Source organism: Acinonyx jubatus, chromosome D3 (genome assembly GCF_027475565.1).
Source record: "Acinonyx jubatus isolate Ajub_Pintada_27869175 chromosome D3, VMU_Ajub_asm_v1.0, whole genome shotgun sequence".
In the NCBI taxonomy this organism is placed as follows: domain Eukaryota; kingdom Metazoa; phylum Chordata; class Mammalia; order Carnivora; family Felidae; genus Acinonyx; species Acinonyx jubatus.
The window spans coordinates 27,613,149-27,640,682 of NC_069392.1; the positions used below are offsets into that span (position 1 = coordinate 27,613,149).

General features: G+C 45.8%; 1 protein-coding gene across 1 annotated transcript; it reads left to right on the forward strand.

The window, feature by feature from the left end:
• SNAP29 (synaptosome associated protein 29) lies at positions 1 to 25,956 on the forward strand. The gene is made up of 5 exons (XM_027049744.2): positions 1 to 521; positions 9,243 to 9,439; positions 15,255 to 15,340; positions 17,730 to 17,828; positions 22,618 to 25,956. Exons 1-5 carry the CDS (start codon positions 285 to 287, stop codon positions 22,773 to 22,775), a joined length of 777 nt encoding a protein of 258 aa, XP_026905545.1. The 5' UTR covers positions 1 to 284; the 3' UTR covers positions 22,776 to 25,956.
• The last annotated feature ends 1,578 nt before the right edge of the window (positions 25,957 to 27,534 follow it).

Genomic DNA, 27,534 nt, shown 5'->3' on the forward strand with positions numbered 1-27,534 from the left:
CACACAGGGCGTGGCCCCCCCCAAGCCGCCGGGCAAGATGGTCAGCTCCGGAGGCGGGGCCTCCCTCGCAAGGCCGGCGGAAGGAGCTCGCTCCGCGACCGTGGGGTGGAGGGGCGTAGAACTTCTCTGGACCTCGGGCCGCGGAGACTAGGGGCTGCAGAGCGGTGGGTGCTTCCCGAGGGCCTCGGGAGGGCGGCCTGGACCCCTGCGGGCCTGCAAAAGCCGTTCCTCGCCTTGGCCACGCACCTCCCTTTCCTACCCAGACCGAGACGAGCGGCGGCACCATGTCGGCCTACCCCAAAAGCTACAACCCATTCGACGACGACGCAGAGGATGAGGGCTCCCGGCCGGCCCCGTGGAAGGACGACCATGACCTCCCCGATGGACTCGGCGCGCCCACGGACAGGCAGCAGTACCTGCGGCAGGAGGTGATGCGCAGGGCCGAAGCCACGGCCGCCAGCACCAACAGGTCCCTGTCCCTCATGTACGAGTCCGAAAGGATAGGCGTCGCCTCTTCCGAGGTGAGTCTTTGGCAGGGCTGGGCGGCCCTACCAGTCTGAATTGTCACACGGGGTCAAGAAACGTTCACTTTGCAAAGAGGTGTGTATCTTGAGTGCTTGAAAGAGGCAGTTTGCCCCCAGTAATCTTCCATAGTTATTAGCAGAGCTCGGGTTAAGGAAATGGATTTTCTGTTTCTTTTATATAATTTCCTGCCCTTCACCCATCCCTGAATGACTGAAGTGACCCATGAGACCCTGAGTGACCCAGAATGGGCGAAGATTGTGCGTGGTGTGTGAAGCGTCAGCAAATGGGACTTGAGTTCTTTCCTGTCACTGAGCACTTCTCCACTTCGCCAGTAGAGATGATGATGTCTGTCTGGACAATTGCTGAGTAAGCCATAATCCAAGTTTGGTCGAGTCTAGGGCCTTGCCTTTACTTCCCAAATCCAGATGAAGATGCCCTAGGTAGTGTATGGTTTGTGACAGTCCATTGCTCCAATTCACCTTTGTCAATTCTTCTTTTCACCCATAGAAGATTTCAGGGACCCTAAGTGAGAATGGTTCTTCCTTAGGCTCCGCATTTTCTCCTTAGCCTACTAATGAAATGGTTTTGTTGGAGCATTTGGGTTTTGTTTTGTTTGTTTTGTTTTTTTTAAGTTCTTAAAAATGTAATAGTAGATCACTGGTATATGAGCTGAGATTAATTTTAAGCATTTGTAGTTGTTGTTGTTGTTGTTTTTCCCATGACCTGAACCAAAATCAAGAGTCAGTCATTCAACCAACTGAGCCACCCAAGCACCCCATTAAGCACTTGTAGCTTTGAAACTTAGTGCTGGAAGCTAAAATGTTGTCTTCCTCTGTGGGTCTCTGTGACTCTTTTCTCTGGCAAAGTTTATTCTGACCTGATTACTTACAGTGTTGGGCAGTTTGAGGTATGTTGATTAATTTCTCAAATAGTCATCTGGGTCATTTCTCCATTGCCACTTTGTTGGTTATTTTCCTTCCCTGCTTCTCCCTATTACAGTATCTCTCATTGGCCCATCTTCCTGTCTTTGGTCTCCTTAAGGAAATTTAGGTGTAGTTTTTATATCTCATATCTACTAGATTCCTGTGTTTGAGTTTAAATGAAAAATGTTGACTAAGATTTGGGAAGATTGCCTAAGGTCTTAGGGCCCTACTAGAGGAATTACTTAATTGCGGGTCCCAGGTCCAAGGAAGCCAACTAAGAACTGTGTGAAGGGACATCTCTGAAAACGGTGAGAACAAATGAAATAGGAAATCAGAATGATAACAAATCATGGCAAAGGATAAACTTGAATCTGGTATTTAAGACTACGATTTAGACAGGAGTGAGGAGGGGGAGAAAGAAGAGCAAGAGGGATGTTCCTAGGGCAGAGAGGAGCAATGCAAAGGCACCAGCCCACCACCAAAGCTCCTGGGCTCCAGTAGGGAAGTGATGCACAGGTTGCATTCAAGGAAAGAGCCCAGAGGAGGCAGCCTAGGAGCCTTCGTGGTCAGAGGAAAGTCTTTTCTTCAGAGGGAAGGAGAATCACGAACATAATAGAGATGAGTGGTTTTACATGGATCGTGGTGACACCGCCCCCCCCCCCCATGCTGCCCCTAAAGGTCCTTCTCTTTGTGTAAAGGGGACTGTGAGAACAGAGGCAGAGTGGCACCTCAGGCTTGTGAGGCTTGGACTGAGCCAAGTTGGCATTGCTCTGAGAGGTACATTATGATCATGACTGGGTAGGTGACAGACAGGCACTGCCATCAGTATAGTGACACTGAATTTTTCCAGGATTGAGTCAGTTCTTAATTATCAGAGGCCTTGGGAGGCTGGAATGGTCAGCTCCCCCTCCCCACCCCACTCTGTACTCTCCAGACTGCCTTTGAATCACTCTTTGATTCCAGTCAGAATGGGAATGGGGCTGGGGCTGGTAAGCTCTTCCTGCCACTGAGTGTACATTGTGGCTCCCAGCCGACCCAAGTCACCTGCTAACCTCCCAACATAGAGCCCCTGTGCTGAGCCATGCCAAAACATGATAGGTTCTTATAGAGGATTAAGAGTTTGCAAATATTAGGTTGGGAAGACATCATCCCAGGTTGGCTGAAGTAGGAAAATTACTGAGTCTGGTCAGCTCTAGAGAAGGAGAGCTGCCCTCCTCCTATGAAACCTGACAAGGTTTGTTTCTCACAAGGAGTCTAGCCACAGGTCATGACCACCAGGGGCCAGAATTAGAGCAGAGCAGGTTGTACTCAACTGGCCTGGTAGGCACAGTCCAGAACCATAGAGAGGCTGGTAGGCCACTCAGCAATTCTTCTGTGTTGCAGGCATAATTTATTTATTCTTTTCTTTATCTATGGTTTAGCTATTATGAAGCAATATCCAGTCACATAGTTTAAAATTTAGAACACACAGAAGACTGAAATTTCCTCCGACTCCTCTGCCCCCACAGCCACCAGTTACTATCAATTCCTTCAGTGTCCTTGTGGAGGTATTCTATCTCTAGAGACATATCTATAGTCCTTTCCATTTATTTATTTATTTATTTATTTATTTATTTATTTATTTACTTTGAGAGAGATGTGGGAGGGGCAGAGAGAGGGGGGGGGAGAGAGAGAGAATCCAAGGCAGGCTCCACACTGTCAGCACAGAGCCCGATGTAAGGCTCGGACTCACCAACTGTGAGATCATGACCTGAACTAAAACCAAAAGTCAGATGCTCAACTGACTGAGCCACCCAGGCACCCCACTTTTTTTTTTTTTTAATAATTTTGACTTAAGCAGACACATTCTGTATATTTTAGTCTGTGTGTTTCTTAATAGGCTTGGAGGTTATTCCCCAGCTATCTATAATGCACTGCTCTTTTTTTTTTTCAAATAGCTGTTTCATATTCTACTGAATGAATGACTTGTATTTATGTAGCCAGTCCCCTAGTGATAGCCATTTGGGTTGTTTGCACCTTTGGGCAAGCCTGTGGAGACATGCCTGCCTAGGGTGTTCCTTGTTCCCTCTGGCAGCTGAGCATGCTCCTGTGTAGTTTTGTGAAACCTGGGATCTCATTTCAGGGGAGTCCAGCAATAAATGTTAGACCAGAGCCTGAAGGCTGGCGCAGTAACATCAATGGAATGGAAGTGGTGTTTGGTAGGCCATCACACAACCATGTAGGCATGGCTGACCACTTGCCTGACTGGCAGACCTGAGTGTTTAACCCCTCCAGAGGTCAAGCATGTGGCTGAAAGCCCCCATCATAAATCACATTGTTAGCATAAACTATTTGGCCTACCCTAAGGACTCAGGTAAATAAAGATACTTTTATTGGGGCAGGGAGCCAGGCAAGGCCTTTCTTTAGAACATGCAGGGTGTAGACAGCGCAGGCCTGCTGAGTTAGTCCTTTAGTGTGGGCCCCCAGTCAGCCTGCACACATGCGGTGGGGAGCACCAGCGTCTCCACCTTTGCCCTTGGATTTTCATACAATCTAAGACTAGGTTTGTGTTTTCATATCCACTCAATAGTACTGCAGTAAGACGGGGCCCCACTTTGAGCATGTTCCATGCTCATGTGTCCCCACCAGCTCTTGTGTATGTGTGTGTTCCACTGGAAAGGAAGTGACATAATGGAGATGAATTTCAAGTTTCTAGATTCAGCTTATTGATTCCAGATTGATTTCCACCTACTTATCATTCAATATCTGAGTTTATTTTTTCTTTTTTTAATGTTTATTTATTTTCAAGGTGGGGGAGGGGCAGAGAGAGGGGGACGGAGTAGCCAAAGTGGGCTTTGTGTTGACAGCAGAGAGCCTGGTGTGGGGCTCGATCTCATGAACTGCAAGATCGTGACCTGAGCTGAAGTTGGATGCTCAACTGACTGAGCCACCCAGGTGCCCCCTGAGTTGTTGGTTGTTTTTTTTTTTTAAGTTTATTTATTTATTTTGAGAGAGAGGTGAGGGAGGGGCAGAGAGAGAGAATTCCAAGAAGGCTCTGCACTGTCAGCACAGAACCCAATGCAGGGCTCAGTCTCATGAACCATGAGATCGTGATCTGAGCCAAAACGAAGAGTTGGACGTTCAACCAACTAAGCTACCCAGCTGCCCCTCGATACCAGAGTTTAATTACAAGTTCAATACAAGGACCTTAGTACTGATATTTTCCCTCAGAACCTCAGGACCTGACCTGGTCAGGAGGACAACTAGACCCGACTGACCTTATGAGATGCATCAGCTGTGAATTGCAGTTGGGATCTAGTGGTCACTGCTGCCCTCTGTGATGCCTGCTGGGTCCTGCCTGGCATCCTTCCTACTCCCTCACCTCATGCTCACATTTCTCCTCCTCTCTCAGCTCCCCCAGCTGGCCCTGCTGCTCTGGGCTTCCCCACTGCCCAGAATCTCTTGCCACATCCCAACCCTTTGCCTCCCTAACTTCAACTTTCAGTTTCCCCTTCAATGTCGCTTCATCAGGGAGCTTCCCTAACCACCCACCCCCCCCTTAAGTCAGGCAAGGAGTCACTGTGAGGGGCCTACCCTGGCAGAGCGGCCATCATGTGTGTGTAGGATAGCTTTCTTTCTGCCTACCCCGAGAGACTGTAAGCTTGCTTTCTCTGGTTTCTCAGCACTGCAGTGTCGTCAACCAATGAAAAGTCAAATTGAACTTGACTCTGTGCCCTCCACCGAGACTGTAAGCTCTGTCAGGGCAGAGATCTGGGGCTGATTAGTTCACCCCTGAATCCCTAGCACCTGGAACTGTGGCTAGCAGAGAGTAATATCTGTTGGTGGATATCTTGCAGGACCCCTGTCTGTGTGTGTTTTCTATCAGCAAGGATTGTGTGACGTGTTCACACCCTCACAGCTGGGACATAACCCATCTGGCAAGAAGTTGCCTCATATAGGACAGAGTATGCCCTCACAGGGTCTTCAGCTGTCTTTTGCTTCCTCTTGCTGTATCAGGAATCCCTGTTTGATAAGAGCCACAAACCAAAGGGGAAATTGAGACATCCCTGTCTCTGTGCTGTCCCTCAGCATAGTACCATTGGCCCAACCAGATCTTTTCTCTGACCATTTTTTTTTTCTAGTTTAACTTTAAAAAACTCCTTTTGGTTGGGAATGCAAACTGGTGCAGCCACTCTGGAAAAACAGTACGGAAGTTCCTCAAAAAATTAAAAATAGAACTACCCTACGATCCAGCAATTGCACTACTAGGTATTTATTCGAGGGATACAGGTGTGCTGTTTCAAAGGGGCACACTCACCCCAATGTTTATAGCAGTGCTGCTGACAATAGCCAAAATATGGAAAGAGCCCAAATGTCCATCGATGGATGAATGGTTGAAGAAGATGTGGTATATATATACAATGGAGTATTACTCAGCAATCAAAAAGAATGAAGTCTTGCCATTTGCAACTACATGGATGGAACTGGAGAATATTATGCTAAGCGAAATTAGAGAAAGACAAGTGTCATATGACTTCACTCATATGAGGAATTTAAGATACAAAACAGATGAACATAAGGGAAGGGAAACAAAAATAATATAAAAACAGGGAGGATGACAAAACATAAGAGACTCTTAAATACAGAAAACAAACTGAGGGTTGCTGGAGGGGTTCTGGGAAGAGGAATGGGTTAAATGGGTAAGGGGCATTAAGGAAGACACTTGTTGGGATGAGCACTGGGTATTTTGCATAGGGGATGAATCATTGGAATCTACTTCTGAAATCATTGTTGCACTATATGCTAACCAACTTGAATATAAATTTAAAAATAATAAAAAAGAGAAAACTCCTATTGGAGCTCAGGGCTGGGGAGGAGGGTGGGTCACCTGTAATGCTGACATCTGAGCTTTGCATGCATACCCTTACACTGAGGCCATTCTCTTAAGCTCCGCCCCCTCCCCCCATAGCCACCCTTGTCTCTCGATGACCTCCATTCTCAAAGGGAGCAATGATGATAGGACATGGCCCCCCTTTTAGGGGATAGGAGGATGTCTGGAGACTGGAGTGTTTGAGGCCTGCCTTCATAATGGCTGGTGCGGGGTCTACCTAGCTCGTCCTTTCTGTCCTGGCATTCCTGATTGCTCTGCCAAGCCCTTCTTTCTCTTTAGTTAGAACTAGGTCATAAGCACTTGGAGCCTGGTCCTTTCCTCGGCCTCAGGAGGAGTTTAGCAGAAGTTCCTCCTCTCCTGGCCTCCTGATCAGAAGATCACCTTTGGTGAACACCAGCTTCCAGTTCACAGACACTTCCAGAGACCAGAATAGCTCTCACTTCACTGGCCTTCCAGCCTCACAGCAAGACAGGCCACCTCATGGATTTCTCTTCACTTCGATCATAACATCTAAGTAAGACATTTGGTTTCCTTACCAAGTCAGCACAGTGGCACAGACTCGGAGTTTTTGAGAGACTGTGTCAGTTGTGAACAGAAGGAAATAAGGTCTCACTGTGAACTGGGGAAGATTTTGTCAGCTGTTGGTCACTGCTGCCACTCTCCAAATTGAGGTCGGGAGGCTGAGGCGAGAGGGCAAGTGGTTGGTGAGATGAGCCACCACAAGAGACCTCACTGTCAGGGAGGCCAAGGACCTGCCTCCTAGTACAACAGAGTCCTGACCAGCACTCCCACCCCCAGTTGCCAGGCCACCTCCTGGCACATGCTTTATCTTCTGCAGTGGGAAAAATAGGCTAGTGGGACTGGACTATGAGCAATACATCAATTCAAAAAACCTGTGAATGCTGGAGAAAACCATTTCTATCCTAATTTACATCTCTGCCTTATTCCAGAAAAGACTTACCTTAGAATGGACAGAAGTTGGGGCACCTGGGTGGTAGTCAAGTATCTGATGCTTGGTTTTGGCTCAGGTCAGGATCTCACATGAATTTGAGCCCCACATTGGACTCTGTGCTGATGGCTCAGAGCCTGCTTGGGATTCTCTCTCTCCTTCTCTCTGCCCCCCTGCTCACTCTCTCCCTCTCTCAGGGTAAATAAAAAAATAAAAAGAACGGACAGAAGCTAACAATACTGAGGTGTTGGAAGAAGGAGAGACTCTAGATAAATTAGCTGCTCTGGGGGTTTTTTGTTTTTTGTTGTTTTTTATTCTTTCTAAAAATGAGCCCTCATAAGATTTGACCACAGTCCAGAAAAGAGTTTTCCTTTTGCTTAAAAAAAAAATCTGATGGTTTCTTCAGACATGTTTCATGAGCTGGTGAAAAATAAATGTTCAAAGCTGTAAAGCTTAGAAGTTATGTTTATTTCCAACAAGAGTTCAGTTCCAACTGCCTAAAGCTTAGAAGTTATATGTTTATTTCCAACAGGAGTTCAGTTCCAACTGCCTGCATGGCTCAGTCGGTTAAGCGTCCAACTTTGGCTCAGTTCATGATCTCATGGTTCATGGGTTTGAGCCCTGCATTGGGTTCTGTGCTGACAGCTCAGAGCCTGCAGCCTGCTTTGGATTCTGTGTCTCCCTCTCTCTCTGCCCCTCTCCCACTCCCCACTCTGTCTATCAAAAATGAATAAATGTTAAAAAAATTTTGCTCAGGACTCTGTTTTTAGATATTAAGAGAGAAATCTCTTAGGATTACCTGCCATAGCTAATATAACTGCTGAACCACAGCAGATGCAGGGTTAAAAGAGGGCAGGGGCTGCCTCAGGAAGTAAATAAAACAGGGAAGGTTTGAGAGTCTTCTGGCTGGAAAGGCAGATCACAGAGAAAACATGGCTGGAATGGCCTGAAATAGAGGCCAAAGCAAGTTTGGCACAAAGAAAGGAAGGTGTTAGTGTTGCTGAGGTGGTAAGTTCACATCCACCACCAGAATCATATCAGCTCTTGAGGAATATGGTCCAGGCTCTCCCTGTGGCCACAGAGTGTCATTCACTTATCCATTTGGCAGTCCTGCAGCAAGCTGCTACTCTGGGTGAGACATTGGGGACCCAGTGAAAAAGTGGGTCCCTGTCTCATGGAGCTTGCATGCTGTAAAGAAAACTAAGGTAGGTTGAGGGTGTAGAGAGGTGGGTTGAGGATAGAAGTTCTACTTTAGAGAAGATGTTCAGGGAAACTTCTCTGAGGAATGGCCTCTGAGCAGAGACCTGAATTAAATGAATAGAGCCATACCAGTATCTGGATGAAGACCATTACAGGGAAAGAAAGTAGCATGTAAAAGGCCCTGGGGCAGAGTCACATTTGTTTTAAGTTTTGAAGCTGAAACTATGGATAAGTTGGAATCAGATAATAACAGGGCCCAGAAAGGACCCAGAACCTAGCCTGTGAAATAATTTTAAGACATGGCCAGGGCCAGGTGACTCCAGTGTCCCAGTAGAAATCCCATATGTGAAAAGGGGGAGTATAAGAGCCATAGGCCAATGGCAGGGCCAGGTCAAAGCCTGTAAAGTTACAGGGTTATGGGGGCCAGGAAAGGGGGAGGGCTAGAAAGTGTGCTGCCCGTCCAGGCCCTGCACTCTGGCCCCTGCCAGCACCCTTCATCCATGTTAACATGGTCCTGTGAGCCAGCATTATATGGGCAGGAGGGAAAAAGAACTCAGGAGCAAATATGAAAGAAAGCAGGTAGAGGCAGGACAGGGAAGGGCAGGAAAAGGAATGTGTTGTCGGAAAGGATAACGTGCTCTTCACAAATGACCGCGTCTGTGCCTATATGTGCTCACTGAGGGTTTGTGACAAACCTGCTGTGTGTGGTCCTCTGCAGAGAGGGGAAAATTACAAAATGGTATAATATAATGCCATCACCTCTTGTTTTCCCCAGGAGCTCGTCCGTCAGCGAGGCGTCTTAGAACGCACAGAGAAGATGGTGGACAAGATGGATCAAGATTTGAAGACCAGCCAGAAGCACATTAACAGCATTAAGAGCATGTTTGGGGGGCTTGTCAATTACTTCAAATCCAAACCAACAGAGACACCACCAGAGCAGAATGGACCCCTCACCCCCCAGGCCAGTAGCAGGTGAGTGGATCTTTAGCCATCCCGATATGAAGCAGCTGAAAGTGGGGTTTAGTGCAAATAGTCAAGATTTCCAAGCCACTTCTAGTGCCTTAAAGGGATCCAAGGTCTTGGTAAGTTACCAATTGTGAGGGATTTGTCTTCACACGCTTTGAATTTTTTTAAGTTTATTTCTTTTTGAGAGAGAGAGAGCACAAGCAGGGGAGGAGCAGAGAGAGAAGAAGACACAGAATCTGAAGCAGGCTCCAGGCTCTGAGCTGTGAGCACAGATCCCAAAGCAGGGCTCAAACTCATGGACTGTGAGAACATGACCCAAGCCGAAGTTGGCTACTTAACCAACTGAGCCACTCAGGTGCCCCTTTCTTCACACATTTTGAAACAAACATTTCTCTAGGGCTTCTGATTATGTTCATTTGATTGACATCCGGTCTGCATAAATTGGGTCTCCAATAAAATTAAATTTCTGCTCCAGTAATTATAAGTTGAAAGAATGTTCACCTCAAAAAGCTTAATCAGTATAAATGTGATTCATTTCACAGAATTTTTTAAATTCTTTATAAAGTCTTTTTTTTTTTTTTTTTTTTTTTTTTTAAATAGGCTCCATACCTAACATGGGGCTTGAACTCAGTATCCTGAGATCAAGAGCCACATGTCTACCGACTTAGCCAGGCACTCCAGAATTTTTTTTTGTTTTAAGATTTTATTTTTAAGTAATCTCTATCCCCAACACGGGGCTTGAACTCACAACCCCGAGATCAAGAGTCACATGCTCTTTCGACTAAGCCAGCCAGGTGTACCTTAAAAAGTCTTTAGAGGCGCCTGGGTGGCTCAGTTGGTTAAGCATCTGACTCGATTTCAGCTCAGGTCATGATCTCACAGATTGTGAGATCAAGCCCCACTTTGGGCTCAGTGCTGACAATACAGTGCCTGCTTAGGATTTTGTCTCTCCCTCTGCCCCTCTCTGTCTCTCTCTCTTTCTCTCTCTCTCTCAAAATAAAAAAAGTCTTTATATTTAACATTTCCATATCTAATTCAGTCTGGCCATTAATTTTTGTTTTATTTTATTTTATTTTATTTTATTTTATTTTATTTTATTTTATTTTTTAATGTGTATTTTAAGAGACCGAGTGCGAGCAGGGGAGGGGCAGGGAGAGAGAGAGAGACACAGACAGACAGACACAGGATCTGAAGCAGGCTCCAGGCTCTAGGCTATCAGTGCAGAGCCCAATACAGGGCTTGAACTCATGAACAGTGAGATCATGACCTGAGCCAAACTTGGTGCTTAACTGACTGTGCCACCCGGGCACCCCACCATTAATTTTTATTTTAAAATTAGAAATTATTTTTCTCAAAATTTTCAGTTAGAGGTATAATAAATCATACATAAGATTTTGGCAGGTATTTAAATATCACACGTATGAAGTTAAGAGTCAAGGTTTCTATTGACATAGATTACTACTGTTCATTTCTCAGACCATTGTATCTACTTTTTGTTATAGAACAATATAGTCATTATAGAAAAATCTGTACCTTACCTGCTATAGCATGAAACCCCAAAACTTTGTTTTTCCCTTCTTCAGTGTTTTCATAGTGGCAATGACAGTGTTCATTTGGTTGTGTACCCTATTTCCATTTAACCCAGAGAAACGTTTGATGTAACATTAATGTACAGGTTTCATAGCCATGTCTCTCTGTTTATCTTTCAAATCTGGAATACAGGAGCACCTGGGTGGCTCAGTCAGTTGAGTGTCCTACTCTTGATTTCAGCTCAGGTCATGATCCCAGGGTCACGGGATCGAGCCCCATGTCAGGGTCAGTACTGAACGTGGAGCCTACTTAAGATTCTCTCTCCCTCTGCCCCCTTCTCAGCTCTGGCACTCTCTCTAAAATAAATTAAAAAAAATTTTTTTTAATCTGGAATACAGAGCGATTTTTTAAGATAAATTTTTTTTAAGTTTATTTGTTTTGAGAGAGAGAGAAGGAGAGTGCAAACAGGGGAGAAGCAGAGAGAGAGGCAGAGAAAATCCCAAGCAGTCTCTACACTGTCAGCGCAGAGCCCAGTGCAGGGCTTGAACTTAATGAACCGCGAGATCATTATCTGAGCCAAAGTCAAGAGTTGTCCAACTCTTACTTAAGAGTAAGTTGGATGGCTTAGCTGGTTAAGCATCTGACTTAGGCTCAGATCATGATCTGGCAATTCATGAGTTCAAACCCCACGTCAGGCTCTGCACTGACCGTGGGGAACCTACTTAGGATTCTCTCTCTCTCTGTCTCTGTCTCTCTCTCTCTCTGTTTCTCTCTCTCTCTCCCTCCCTCCCCCTTTTCCTCCATCCCTCCTCCTCCCCCACTTGCACTGTCTCTCAAAATAATAAACTTTAAAAAAAAAATGCATACCTGCGGCACCTAGGTGACTCAGTCAGTTTAGTGTCTGACTTCAGCTCACGTCATGATCTCGAGGTTTGTGAGTTCGATCCCCACATCTGACTCTGCTGTCAGCTCAGAGCCTGCTTTGGATAATTTGTCTCCCTCTCTCTCTGCCCCTCCCCCGCTCATTCTCTCCTTCTCTCTCCCTCTCTCAAAAATAAAATGTTTTAAAAAATATATACCTGATGTACAGTACAATACACACATCTTAACTGTGTTTACACTTCCACTAAACAGGTCACTGTTTACCTGTATGTATATCTATGTAACCACCACCCAGATTAGGACATAGGTATGGTAGAGAAGAAATTAGGAAACTATTTCCAGCTCACAGTAGCGCTGGGGAGAAACAAATGCAGGTGAAGGAATGGGGGTGGGGGTTGTAGCAGAAAGACCAAGCAGGCGAGTTGTCGGGACTTCTGGAGAAGGTGATTGGTGGGGGCCCCAGAGGCTGTTTCCTGTGGATACACTAGCCAAGGTCATGAGGGTTTGTTTGTGGTTCAGTTATAATCCCCACCCATCCCCAATTTTCCAGGTTGACCCTGTCAAATCTCTGTCACTTTTTTTCCACCAACTGGCATAGTTTCTGGCATTTTTTATTTGTGTATTTTTTTTTAATGGTGTTTTTTTTGGGTTTGGTTTGGTTTGGTTTGCAGTACACAAATCAGAACGATGTTTTGTGCCCTCCTTTTTGAGTTTCTGTGTTACGTAGGAAGTTTAAATGTCTGTTTGCTTTGGACTAAGACCTCTGTACCTCACATGAGCTCAGCAGCAGAGCCAGCCCTGGGAGAAGTGGGAAGCTGACAGGTTTGTGATTGGTGCTTTCCTGTGTCCCACATGCCACTTCCCAAAGGCTTCTTAGGACTTGTGCCCCACCCCCGCATCCACCCACCTGGCCCTAGTCACGCCATAAAAGCCTTTAAAGTCCTGGGGCTCCTAAGGCAACTTAACTTTTGCGGGGAGCATCTTGAAAACTGGAGGTCTTCCTGACAGAGATGTCCCAGTAGTGAAGCAGCCAGAGTTACTTCAGGAAGGTGAGCCTCTGAGTGCCTGATGTCACCTGCCACATCTGGCCTTCTGTCCAGAGATCAGCTCTAGTCAACTGTTGCGTTCTTGCCATTCTTTAGTAAATGCAGGAAAGGAAATCTCTTAAATGAAGCGACTGACTCTAGTTCACCTGCTCCCCAAATGTGCATTGAAGGTATCCATGCAGCTTTGTTGGAGAGGCTCATCCAGTGGCCTTACACGGGTTCCTTCCTTCATGGGTGCCAAGCACTCATGCTTTGCAGGCCAGTGCCTGTCCTAGAAGACAAAGCTGCAGGAGAGAGGTCAGTCTGTTGGAAGGTGCAGAGGAGGCAGGTGATCAGTGATGCAGCGGAGGCCCACAGGAGGGGGGCTTGGCCCTGGGAACTGAGGCACCAACCTTTTACATGGACTCAGGATTGCACGGGAGCTTGCCAGTTAAAGGAGGGGAAAGTGGCAGACACATGACAGTCTAAGCACAAGAGAAGCTGGGATGAGGGATGATACTGGCTGTTTCTAGAGCGGGAGCCCAGCAGGCTCTTGACATTGAAGCCTGGGCTGCAAAGGTATCCGTGAGCTCCTACACCCCTAACTTTTCAAAAATCACTATAATGTGTAATTGTTTCTATAAAATAAGTTAAATCTGTGATTCTGTCAAAAAACCCCTATTCCATAAATGCAGGGATATTCTCATATGAAAGCTTTCAAAAGAACTTTCTTCTCTTCAGACTTCTGTCAAGTCACTTGTTTTCCTGTGTATATCCTTATCACCCAAACCCTTTGGTTTCTAAGTTGTATTTGTTTTTCGTTAAGCCATTTTTGTTCTTGCTGATAAAGCTTCATAAGCTACTGCTTCCCATTTCCATTTAAAGCTCCTGGGGAGGTCCGTTCAGATCATAGATTCAACCACTCCCTAAATGTAAAACTCTAGCTTATTTAAGACTTGGTTTCTAACCAAGAGCCACCACTCTTTTTAGACTTCTTTCTTCTCTTCCTTAGCATTTCTGTCACTATCCCTAGAATTGGCTTTTGTGCGAGGAGCCATTTTTCACAAAGAAGCCAAGTTTTGATCATTTAAGTGTTACTACCATGTATATATGAGTACATAGGAAAGAAGTCAGCTTTGCGGTATATAGGCTGGCAGTAGCCAGGTGGGCTCAGCTGCAAACACCTCCCACTTGCACTGGCCTGGCCATACATGGGGCTCACAATTGTGCTTATAGAAACCAGCTGTGTGTTCTAGACCTCCAGTCACTGCTTCTGAGTAATGAAATCCTCAGATTTCAGGAGGCTCTGCTCTGTTCTCTACATTGCTGAAGCACTGAGCACCTACAGAGCCTTTAGCCCGATGAGGTCCAGGCTTGCTCTGGTGGGGAGCCATTAAAGACTTTCACCAGAGAGGTTCATGCAGGCTATGTCAGAAAGATGCCCGGCATCTTTGGATAAGGATTGGAAAGGTGGGAGGCTCATCCATATAAGGATAAAGAGACAAGCCAGAAGGAGGGGCCAGATTTGGGGGATCTCTAGGGGATCCAGAAGATGTTTGCATGGCTTGCTGGGAGTGGAGCTGTACAGAGAAAGGGCCTACGTGGAGAATGGTTGGTTCCCAGCACGGCTGATGAAGTGGCCAGGCTGCCGGTCAGCAGGGTAGAGAAGAGCAGACTATGCAGAAGGCTCAGGTTTAGGGGAGGGAGAGTCCCTGTCATGCCTGCAGGGTTTCAGCAGGGTGTCAGGCACAGTGTGAGGATCTCCAACATACCGAGAGAAGTCCCTATCTGTAGCAGGAGTCGGTAGACTGAGCTTTGCGGGCCAGGAAGCAAAATCAAAGATATTTTGTAGGGATTTATATAACAAAAAAATTTTTTTTAGTGACAGAATTCAAAAAATGAAAATAATAATTGAGTATGATTCTTTGTAACAGATCTAATGGGGAGAATGAAATTATTGATGGAGGTTCAAAGTTAGTGTTCTCTGTCATATAATCCATTGCCAGTGGTCATCTATAAAGGCTGCTCTCTGCCAGTGGCTGTGCAAAAACAGGTGGTGGGCCAGATTTGGCCCATGGGTCATGGTTTGCTGACCCCTAGTCTGAAGATATCCATTTGGTCTTTTCGTGTGCTTCTCTTCCCCCTGGTCCTGGGATTCTCATTTTCCTGAGTGAGGGCCACCTAACCAGATGCCGTTCTTCTAAAGCAGGTGTCTCAAAAGCTCGCTGTGCTGCTGGCAGGACTGCCAGGAGCTGCTGATGAATATCCCTGCTTTGGTCAGAGGTGGCATTTGCTTTTTGCCCACAGGCATTGCTTGAAAAGACTAACTACACTGTCATAGGTATTTTCTCTAAGTTTTCTCTTTTCTTGACTTTTATCCAAAGATTGAAAGAAGCCATAAGTACCAGTAAGGAACAGGAGGCACAGTACCAGGCCAGCCACCCAAACCTCAGGAAGCTGAATGATTCAGGTCAGTGGGGACCAGTGCTTGGCCACACTTGGATTCTGTGGGGAGACCTCTGGATTTAGTGTTGGTCCTGGTGGATTGGGGGCAGCAGAAACCCCAGCTGCTGTCATGGGTAAAGGTTGTTAGGGACCCAGTGCCACTCCCAGGGGGCTGGAAGTGTGTGTTAAGGCATAGCTCATCCCTCACTCTGTGGAGGGTGAAATAAGGAAGTAGGGGCCTGTGTCCCTTGAAAATGAGCCTGCCCACCATTAGTTCCTACCCTGTGTAGCTCCAAGCTCCTCCAGCAGAGAAAATAAAACTGTAGGAAAGCCCTTGTGGTAAGGGGAATAGCCCCCCAAAGATGCCCATGTCCCAGTCTCCACACCCAATGAATATATCTGGTTATATGACAAAAAAGGAATTACAGTTGCTAATCAGCTGATCTTGAGACAGGAAACTATTCCTGAGTTAACCGGCTGGGCCCAGTGTAATCACAAAGGCCCTTTATAAGTGGAAAGGGAGGCAGAGGAGAGATTGTCAAAAACTGGAAGATGCTTGGCTGCTAGCTCAGAAAATGCAGGGAGGGACCAGCTGCTAATGAATGCAGGCAACCTCTAGAAGCTGGAAAAGGCTAAGAATCACATTTTCCCCAAGAGCTTCCAGGAGGAGCACAAATCTGTTGACACCTCAGTTATAGCCCAGTGTGACCCATTACTGGACTTCTGACTCCCAGAACTGAAGGATAAGTCTGTGGTAGTTGTTGCTCAACACAAGGAGACTCGTGTAGCTCCTAAGCCCAAGTGGGCGGAGAAGCAGCAGCATGAACAGGCGTGCAAGATCGATTGTATTTGATGTCCTAGTGCCTTGTTATCACATGATAGTCCCAGAAACACAATACCCCTTATCTGGAAAGGAATTTAGGCCTCCTGGGAGTCCCTGTGGACCCTTAGAAGTCCAGGCACATTGGAGCATGCTAGAAACCAGATGCTTCCTGTGCTACCTTCAAGGAAAGCAGGGCTCATGGTGGACACTCCGGAACCCACTACTCTTGGTTGACACAGCTAAGAAGAAGCCTGATGAAAGCAGAGCTTGGGGGTCAGGAAAGATGGACATCAACACAGTTCAGTGTGGAAAGGCAAAAGCCATGGGAGACATGAGAGAAAAAAAAAAACTAAAATGTGTAAGGCCCACGGAAAGTCCAAGCTTAATATACCCTGAAGAAGTAGAAAAGGAACCCTGCACCCAAAAGATACAATTTTAAGGCATTAAAGGGAGTTTTAATTTGTATTGTGTGTAGTAACCTAAGAGTCAAAAAGAAAAAAAGGATACCATGCATATCAGTAGATTGTGCTAGAGGAAATACACTAAGTCTAGAAAGAGAAGTTTCCCCAGAAGATATAAACTGGGATAATAGGGCTTTTCTGTGTGCATTCAGAAACTGCAGTTAAAGGAAGATTTGGGGCAAATGTGCATTATTGGCATTTCTTTTTGCTTGTTTTATTTGAAGTGAAAAGACAGCATAGAAATACATTTCAGGAAGAGAAGTCATCCACAATCCCATTTCTACAACATAGCTATTTTGATTTTTTTAATTAAAGTTTTTTTTTTTTTAAGTTTTTATTTATTTATTTATTTTGATAGAGAAAGAGTGTGTGCACAGCAGGGAAGGGCTACAAAGAGGGGGTTATGGAGGATCTGAAGTGGGCTCTGTGCATACAGCAGAGAGCCCGATGTGGGGCTCAAACTCATGAACCATGAGATCATGACCTGAGCTGTGAAGGCTGACACTTAACCAACTGAACCACCCAGGCACCCTGCTATTTTGAGTTTTAAGCCTCGTCTTGTAGACCTTGTTCACAACCCCAAGTAGTTTTGCATTGTTGTAGTTCTAGTGATGTCTCATTACTTGTATGAGTCTCTGTTCCTTTCCCCGGCTCGTGTCCAGGGTCTGTCTAACCGGGTAACTGTAGGTTGAGGGTCTTTGATCTCCAAAAGGGCTGCCCCCCCGCCAGGCTCCTCTCCCTGCCCCACAAGCCTGCCCAGTGCTCCTCCCTCATGCACCTTATCCATCCCCACACTCACCTCTTTGGGTGACCTCATCTCTTCCGCCCGTTTTCCAGATTAAGATTAATTTTGTGGGGCTCCTGGGTGGCGCAGTCAGTTAAGCATCCGATTCTTGATCTCGGCTCAAGTCATCATCTCACAGTTCATGAGTTCAAGCCCCACATCATGTTTTATGTGGATGGCGTGGAATCCACTTGGGATTCTGTCTCTCCTCTCTGCCCCTCCCCCACTTGTTCTCGCATGCTCTCTCTCTCAAATAATCTTAAAAAAAAAAAAAGATTAATTTTGTGAAGCAGTATTTCAAGACATGTTAGTTAACCGTTCTCCTGGTGTTTCTTTCCAAACTCAGACTCCATCCCTGGAGGGGCTGGTCCTGCTGCGAGTACTGAGGCTTACCCAAAGAACCCACACCTTCGAGCCTATCACCAGAAGATAGACAGTAATCTAGGTAAGACCGGAAGGCTAGCTACACCAGCCTCCTCCTCAGGTCACTTATTCAGAACACTTGTCTTCCAGACAGCTTGTGCTGGGCCCAGCCAGTACACCAGTAACCACCAGTTTCTCAGGACCAAAATGTGGTATCTGCCACTTCTTCCCTACATGTCAAATCCAATATGAGATGTGAGTCATAGCTATCTCACCTCTCTCTCCCTCTCCCTCTCCCTCTCCCTCTCCCCCTCACACTCTCTCCTCTCTCTCTCTCTCTCTCCTTCGCCTTCTCTCTCTCTCTCTCTCTCTCTCTCTCTCTCTCCCTCTCCCTCCCTCTCCCTCCCTCTCCCTCTCTCCCTCGCCCTCGCGCTCTCTCTCTCTCTCTCTCTCTTTCTGCAGTCAGTCTACTTCTGTCCATCCTTACCTCTCATCTGGGCTATGACAGCCACAGGGACTAGGAGTCCCTGGGAGGCCACACAGTGCAGCATTGAGAATACCCCATCACCATCATCTCCCCTGTACACCAGGCACAGGAACAGAACCTGTCTCTGAGGATTGGGGAGAGGGTTAGATGAGCAACACCATAAATCCCATAGGGAACTGCCTGGTCTGTAAGAGTTGGCCACTCATGTGGCCACTGCAGCAGACACTGGCCACACAGCCAGGCTCCTTGAATTCTGTGTCCTTTGCCCAGCCTCTTGCCCCATCTGCCTCTCCACCCCTCCTGCCCTTGTCACTTGTGGCTCCAACTGCCTTCCTGCCTCTGCCTGGAGTGTCCTTCCCCGCTGTTTGCAGGCCGGCTCCTTCTCATGCTGTGGGCCTGGCTTTAACGTGCTGTGCCCTGTCTTAGTTCTGTATCTGCTGGCTCGTCTGGTGTCTTCCCAACCACACTGTAAATTCCAGGGAACACAGGACTATTTCTATATTGTCATCACTTTACCCTGGCCTAGTAGGCAAGCACTCGATGATTCATTTTTGAATGAAGGGAGAGAAGCCAGTTACTTAAAGTTCAAGTGGAGGAGTGTGTGTGGGCAGTAGGAGCAGGCGTGTGAGCGGTTTCCATGAGTTCATTCTACGTGGTGTCTCAGATGTGCTGCCCCTCCAACCTTCACCCCCTGAACAGGAACCTCCCCCATGGCTACCTGGGTCTCCATCAGTCTCCCACCACTGTTGGGAGATGGCAAAGTGGGTGAGATCCAAAGTAAAATCTCCCCCTACCTTAAAGGTATCTAGTAGGAGACAAAACTGAGACCCCTGGTGATGCACATTGGGCATCTGTGCCTAGGCTTCCTCTTCCTCTCCCCCCACCCGCCCCACCCCAGGAGGGACACTCAGGGCCCCTTCCCTTATTTACTCAGAGCAGTGCCCATTCCAGAGCCCTGAGCAAATAGCATTACAGCATGTTAGACAAATCCATATACTTTCTTGTCAACATTTAGCCTGTTTCTGAGTATTTAGATCCATTGTAGAAAATTATGAAGTTAGAGAAAAAAAAAATTATGAAGTTAGGTAAATGCCATGAGGAAATAAACACTTAGAAGCCTATTGTCCAGCGGTAGCCACTGATTTGGTATCATCTACTTTGGATGTACATGTGTACACGTGTGTGTATTCAACGTCACAGTACTGGGGGTCATTTAGTATTACATCCTGCCTTTTTCGTTTACGTGTTGAACACTAAAATTTTTTTCTTGAAATTTTTTTGACAAGCCCCACTTCACCAGTCCCATCCCCTCCTTTTGGACGCTTAGGTTATTTCCATCCTTCTCTACTGTATATGATCCTTTTGGGAGCAAATCATTATAATCCCATGAGTAAATCTTTCGCTGCATTTTGTAGCTGGATTGCTAGAATGGAATTACACAGGGAAAAGAAGTCTCCTCCTGAGCATTAAAAGAAATCTCCATGGAAATAAGATGTCAATTGTAGAAAATAGACATAAGCAGGAACAATAAAAGAACCAATTCGCCCACCCACAGCTCACAGTTTCCCTCGGTGTGAATGTCAGCACTAAACCTGCCCGCCGGTAGCAGGGGAGAGGGCCCATCTCCACACTACACATTCAGGCAGGCTTCCATCCCAAACTCCACCTGCCCTTTGCCTTCAGAGCCTAGGAAAGCCCCAGGCAGCCAGCTCTTTATTGGGTCCTCTGGACTCTGCCCTCCAGAGCCAAAGGCCTCAGCCAGAAGGTGCATCTGCTGGGATGTGACCACTCCAGAGCCACACAAAGGGACTTGAAGCCCTCAGTCTTCCCCACTGAAGGTTTCCCCACCCAAATGGTGTCACTGGTGCCAACTGAAGAGAGGAGGAGGAGGGAGACCTATGGAAGGGTACAGAGTTTAGGGAGTGAGGCAGGAAGAAGGGGTAAGTACAGCCCATCCCTGGTGGCTAAGGGGGTGCAATTGGCATGATCTTTGTAATCTGGGCAGGCATGTGTGGCATGCCGAGAAGGGCTAGGGTGGCACTCAGGAGCCATTGGGCCCACTGACACAGGCTGTGCCTGGCTGCCCTTCACAGGTTTGCTCCTTCCTTCCTACCACACCCCCTGGCCCCTGCCTTTATCTCAGGGACTAGTGCAAGTTCCCTTCTGACGGCAGCTCCCTTGTTGGGTGGCTTTACTCTATTACATACTTTTTTTTTTTAATCTCGGTATACTTATTGCTTGTTCTTTGCTGTCCCAACAACCAGCAAACTCCCTGACACTTGGGGTGACCTCATAGGTTTCACTCTCCATGGAATACAAGATCAAAGGTTTCAATAAATTCAAGAAGCATAGAGCTAAGGACAATTTTAAAAACAAATTTGATTCTGCTTAGATTTGTGGTGCTAGGGCCAAGTATTTGTGTAACCTGACTTTTCTTTGCTTAATGTTTTATCTTTAATTCAGCCACAAGAAGGCTTATGAAGCACCTCTTCTTCTCTCTTCCCTCTAGTTCTTTCTTGGCCTGCTGCTGCTAGTAAAAGGACAGAGGGCAGCTCTGGGCATGCCCCCATTTCCACTCTGTGCATTGCACACATACGTACATACACACACACGCACACACATATACACACACAGCCATGAATCCCGGGAAGAGGCCATACTACCTAAGTCCACCCTGGCAGAATATTGAAGTCAAGACTCACCTCTGCAGTTGGCTCAGCCCCATCAGGGGACCCCACAGTGCCTCCAGCATCTCCCTTCAGTTCGCATTGATCCTAGTTCACCTTTATGTCACCTCTGCCCAATACTCCCTTCATATACTGTTAAGTCCAACCACAGCTTTACAGATGTTATCCGTCTTAAAAACAGATGTGGTAGTGATTTTTTACAATTATTTGAAACAAAGGGAAAATATTCATCACAGGACAGCGTATGGAAGGAAATAGAATGAGTTCAGAAGGAACCTGACACCAGAGTGGCTAGTTGTGGCAGAGCCACTCCCTGGGGACCTGCCTCTCAAAGGAGATTCCCCTCAGCTATGATCTGAGTCCTGGGAAGTCCAGAGCACAGATTAGGAAAGGGGTCAGAATTTGAACTCAGACCCAATGGGACTGACTTGGGTTTCTCCCCATACTGCACTTGCCCTGCTTAGAAGTGGGACGTTGACCCCTTGTGTTTGGACTTGAATTTCAGCAGTAGTGATGTAACCTATTGCTAGTGCTGAACCTTTGCCAAAAGTCGTGTGCTTCATAGTCCCCTTGGGTCTTGCCCCAGTTGGCATATCTGAAGGGACCTTCAGCTCTTTGTTCCTTTTGACATGGGAACCCTGGACTGCAGGGATCTCTGCAGAGATCCCTCTGCTTGTGCAGAGTCCACTGTCTTCTTTCTGGCTGCAGAGTAAGCGAAGGAAATGGTGCCAGCCAGGTTCAGGTTATGTCATACCCGCAGGACATATACAGCATCGATGTGTTTGTGGATCTGAGCAGTGGTAGCTGAGAATGAACTAATGTGGGAAAATGTGAATTTTCGTAACAGAGGTGACAGGACCTCACAGCATTCAGGTGCAGTGGAAACATTTGCACTTCATGGGTTTTTTGGGAGAGTACCCCAGGTGGCAAGGCAGGGATAACACCCCTATTTCTCCTGCCACCTGCAGAGTGGAAGGGTGGGTGGGATGCAGCCTTCTCTGAGGGGATCCTAGGGCAGGAGCAACCCGGGTGCAGGGGCTCCCTTTGGACAGGGGCTTCCCAGGTCCATCTCTCAGATGTGTTTCCAAACAGGAATCCTCATACCTGCTAATCCAGAACTGTGCTTTGATCGAGCTTTAGAGAGCTGGAAATGGAAGCAAGGAAAGCTGGCAATGTTGAGTTTACCCACCAACATGGGGCTTTTGCTCCTGAAGAACAAGCCAGTGGGTCTGGCTATTAGTTACCTATATACTTCTCACAGATACTCATCATGGGGTCTGGGAAGGGAGTGTGTTTTCCAGACCCCTCTGTACTTCTCTTTTCCTTGGGTACTAACTGATCTTGCAGTATGCTGCAATCTACTAGAACATTCAGAGGCAGCTGAAAATTATGATCTAGATGCATTTTTTTAAAGCACAAAAAGATAAACAGCATTGTACAAACAGTGGTTATCTTAGGCTGACACCTGGGGGAGGAGTGGCTTCAACATTAAGCGCAAATTGCCTTATATGGAGTAAGCAGGTTTTCTTTTTACTTGCATGTGTTTTGGAAAATGTAACCAAAGCCCTAGAGTTTTATCTATCTTATGAGAAGGAGGACTCTGTAAGTGTAAGTATTGCTGAGCACCTGCCATGGACCACACAGCAGCCGCAATGCTGTGACTTTGCTCAGCCCCGTGTCCTTTCCCTCTCCCACAGATGAGCTGTCCATGGGACTAGGCCGGCTGAAGGACATAGCCCTGGGGATGCAGACGGAAATTGAGGAGCAAGATGACATTCTTGACCGCCTCACAACCAAAGTGGACAAATTAGATGTCAATATAAAAAGCACAGAAAGAAAAGTTAGGCAACTTTAAAGACAGAGAAGGAGTTCCACTCCATTGTGATGAAAAGAGCCGAAAGATCTTTTAAAGTCCCCAAAGTTTCATTTATGTTGTTTTAGTATGTAATGTACCATGTGTTTGCAAATGTTATAATTATAGAGTGGGTCCTAGGAGATGTTGTTAGGAGAAGTGTCTGTCCCACTTTTTTTAGAGCCATCATCTCTTGATTCTCTGAACTGAATGCTCAGAGCTGTAGTCTGAGCACAGTAGCATGGCCTTGAGTACCTTGGGCGTTTGGTTACCATGCCAGAATGAGAACGAAAAAGTTGCATTTCTCAATTTAACAAGCATATGGAAAGATGTGGGCAGAATTTCAGTCTTGGAACCACCAACCTCTGTTCCTGTTTGCTGTATTTCTCATTTCTTGGCCTTACGGTGAGTCAGAGCACTGAGAGACTGTGTAAGCCAGTTGTTTGTGGGGGATGGTCCTTCCCACACCTTGGCTTACCATTTACGATCCTCCCACTCCCACACACACACTGAGCACATTGTGATTCTCTCAACACACCCTCCCACCACCCCCTGGAAAGGATCAGTGTTAGATTCAGATTGTGATCCTCTCAACACCCTAAAAGAATTAGTGTTCAGAAATGGAAAGTATCAGCATTTGCTGTTTGGTTGACAAGTGTCACCTTTCCCTCCTGGCCTCCATCCTTGGCATGCATTTTAATAGGAGGTGTTCAGATCCTCCTGCTCTCTGTGATGCCTGGAAATATGCAGGGAATCGGCTCAGCCCTGCTTCCCCGTGCACTCTCACTTCTAAGTCGCTGTCTGAGGTTAGGGACAGATGCAGCACTGCCTCAAGTCTATCCAGCTAGCCAATTGGGGGCCCTCTACAGTTTGTGGGAATGGAGCATCTTACAGACCATGCCTACACTGTGTGCTCCTCCCCTCTGGGAGCACCTTGACCCAGCCTTGGGGATGGCAGTGTTTATTCAGTGCCTGGGGTCCCCTGACCTGCCTAAGATTCCTATCCATTCTTCTTCTTGCAAGATGACTTGACTCATCACTTGGTTCTTTGCCACCCAGTTTGAGGACTGATACTCCACATACGATGCTGACTTGCATAGAATGACTTAGCTTTAAAAAAAAAAAAAAAAGCCCAGACATTATCATTTTAAGTGGCCCAGCTTGTTCTACACAAAGACATTAATCTGATTACAGAAATAAATTTTAATTAATGCTTTTAAGTGATTCTTTTTTTGGTAAAGTGACATTAATTAAAATTGACTTCTGTAATTAGATTACTGTCTCGGTGTTGGTGTCTCCAACAGAATAATTGAAGCTATAAGACCCTTGTCTTTTTAAAAAGCAAATTAATTAAACTTTTAAAAGATGGTGAGAGGGGCTGATTTTAATAAGATCAGTTAGGTCAGAAACTTTATAATATAATAGTGTGCTTCACCTTGACACATGGCACTGTCTGTGTGACATTCACCAGTTTGGTTCTGGAGCCTATAAACAAAGTCCCTTAAAGCAAAGGAAATCTCTGAAGTGCTACAGCAAAGTATTTATGTAGCAGTTCATTTGTAGAAGTTCCATCCCTGCATGATATTCCTAAAAACACAGCTTCCATTGGCAGATAGAACTTTGTCACGTTCCAGCCACCTCATGGAGTCTGAGCAACATCATTATGAATATCCCAGCACATGAGAACACAGAGGTGGTCAAATTAGATGTTTATCAGATGAGCTGATCACTCAATTGATCAGTGGTAAAAGGAAAAATTTTAAACATATACCTAGCCCAGATAAAATGAGTTCAGAGAACTTTCAGCAAAAAGGCTGCTGACAAGCATGAGGCCAGAATGCAGAGCAGCCTGTGTGTATATTTACACTCCTAATTGTTTCCGATTTTTTTCTAACACCTTCCATGTATGTCATCATAGATGTTTCTGTTCATCAGGCAGAGACTCATGGAGATTAGTCATTATACCTCAGGCCTAAACTTAATTTTTCAAATAAATACATGTAAAGGCCACAAACATTCTCTTCCACAGTCTTCCATTTGTATAATGAGATTAGTGGTTTCAGTGACCTGAGGCGAAGTGGCACTGAATATTTTGCCCCTTCCCTGTCTTTTGTTAGATAATTGAAGCCAGTTGCCCCCCCCTTTCTTTACCCACCCCCAAGCATATGAAAGGAAAGCACCGTTACTTTTCTAGAAATTGTCTTCTGACACATTAGACGTATATTTAATCCACTCTTGTTTAGACCCTTTTATTCTAGGGCCCTGGCCAAGGGACTCTCCAAGCTAGATGCTGGCCACCAGCTTCTTTCTGCTGGGTCTTCACTCCTGCTCACATGCCCATAAAGGACCAGTTACCGATTCTACTTTATTAAGCAAAGTTGTTTGCATTTTCAGAGAACAAAGGGAAACATAGAGCCTCCAGAATCTTTGCACATGATGATTATGATCAAAAAGAACATTCTACCCTCTAGACTAGATGACATACCTATCTCATGGAGGCGCTCCAAGGTGCCCAGGCTGGAGTTGGCTGTGGGTGAGCTTTGTTACCACAGACAAGAGCAGTGAACTCACCCTTCTTACCAGATAGTGTCTATAGGACAGGTTCTTATTTCCACAGTCAAGCTGGAAACAAACTGTGCCTTCAAAAAAAGTGGCTTTTCTAACTTTAGGTTGGTTATATGTTAAGTGTGCTACTAACTTAAAAATAAGTACATTCTCTTCAGAGGAAACAGTTTCTAACATCTAGTGATCTGTAACAACACCAGTGGAGCTGCCTTGTCTTTTCTGCATTCGGTAGGAAAGGAGACCTGAATTTAACTCAGGTGGCAAGAAGAAAATTCATAAGTGCATTTTTATTTCTCTTTCTCTAACTTCTGTTTGTGAATATGTCATTTTAAGGGTATACTACACCAATTTAGTAAAAAAAAAAAAAAAAAAAAACGCTTACATTTTTGCCTCTATAGGCCTTTTCTCAGAATTTGTAAAGTTACCACTGTTGTTAGCATCTTCAGCTCTGATGATGAAATGTCTTGTATAGAGAATGATAAGCCAGTCATTAAAAGTGCTTGGGGGGCGGAGGGGAGGCTCTTTGTTCAGAGTCTATCAGAACAGCCCCTAAGCTCCATGCCTTCAACTCGACAAATGACCATATTCTGGAAAATAAAATGTGAAGTTTTTAAAATCAGATTCTGTCTCTTACATAGTCATTTTCAAAGAGTGGGTGGAGGGACTCCTTCATGTTGAGTCTTCATATATTTGGTCCTTGCTGCCCTATGAACAAGCTTCCTTCTTGAAACCTTCTCATTTCATCTTTCAGAGTATTCTTCTGATCTGTCTCCTACCTCCCTGACCACATTGCAGTACTGTCTAGATATGGGCTCGGCAAAGCGCTAAAAGGCCAGAGAGTAAATGTTTTATGCTCACAGGCCAAACAATCTGTCATAACTACTCAGCTCTTACATCATGGCACAATAGCAGCCAAAGACAATACATAAATAAAAGAGAATGACCGTGTTCCAATAAAGCTTTATTTATGGACACAGATTTTTTTAAGGAAATTTAAATTTCATATATTTTCACATGTCACAATATCCAATTATTTTCCTTTTTTTTTTTTTTCAATCAACTTAAAAACATAAAACCACTTAGTTCATGGGAGGTACAAAACATGGTGGACTGCCCTTGGCCCACAGGCATAATAGTTGGCCATACCATTTAGACTGCCACTAGGTACTCCTAGGAATGGGAGAATGAAGGATGGCTGGGCACTCTATTCTACAAGTGGATCCTGTCAGGACTGCTGGCCCCTCTAAACATCGTAGTTCACCAAAGAAAGAGCAGGCCAGCCTAACCTTGACTCCACTGTCCTGCTTCCACCTTCACATCTCACCACAGGTGCAGGAATCACTTCAAGATTTGAAAGTTCTGAGTAGGCACCTGGAGGCTGGACTGGACCATCTTGAAAATCTTAACCTGTCAGTGGACTGGCTACCTGTGTCCCAAAGACCACTCTGGTTTTATTGGATATCATCTTTGGGCATCATTATAGATAAGGAATGATGAGAATCTGAACATGGGCAGCAGACTATTGTGGGAATACAAGGGAGAGATGTTACACAGAAAGAAGCAAAAGCAAAAAAAATCAAGGTGGCTCACATTTGGACTGCAAGTAAAGGAAAAGCTAGAGTTTGGGTTGTGGGTGGGAGAGGACATGAGGAAGGTAGGCAGGTCCCAAATGAAAGGCCTTATGGGCCTTATCAAGGAGTCAGAGTACACTGACCTTCCTTGACAGGGAGGCACTGACAGATTCTAAGCAAGAGAGTGACATGACCAGATTTGCATTTTGAAAGGACCATATAGATACATCACAGCATTGTTTATAAGAGCAAAAAAGCCTGGAAACAACCTAAGGAAATGATAGAATAAATTGTGGCTCACCCCCAGCTGCAGTAGACAGTTGCAGTTATGAAAAGTTTTCAGAGCATATAGAATAATGCAAAATTTACATTATGGGGAAAAAATGGACATAAAATTCATTAGGTACTATGGTCCCAATTTTGTGGAAAAGCAAACCAATATGTATACTGCAGGGAGGGGGGGAATCACCCTATGTCAGTGAGAAGAACAAGATGGGAACAGGCTAAAGAGAAGCACTTTGTAATGTTCCAGGCAGGAACTGGAGAGAGGACCCACACTAGAGCGTGGCAGGGAGGGAAGTGGGTGAGTGGGCCCCAGAGAGCCTTAGGCAGAGCAGACTTTAGTG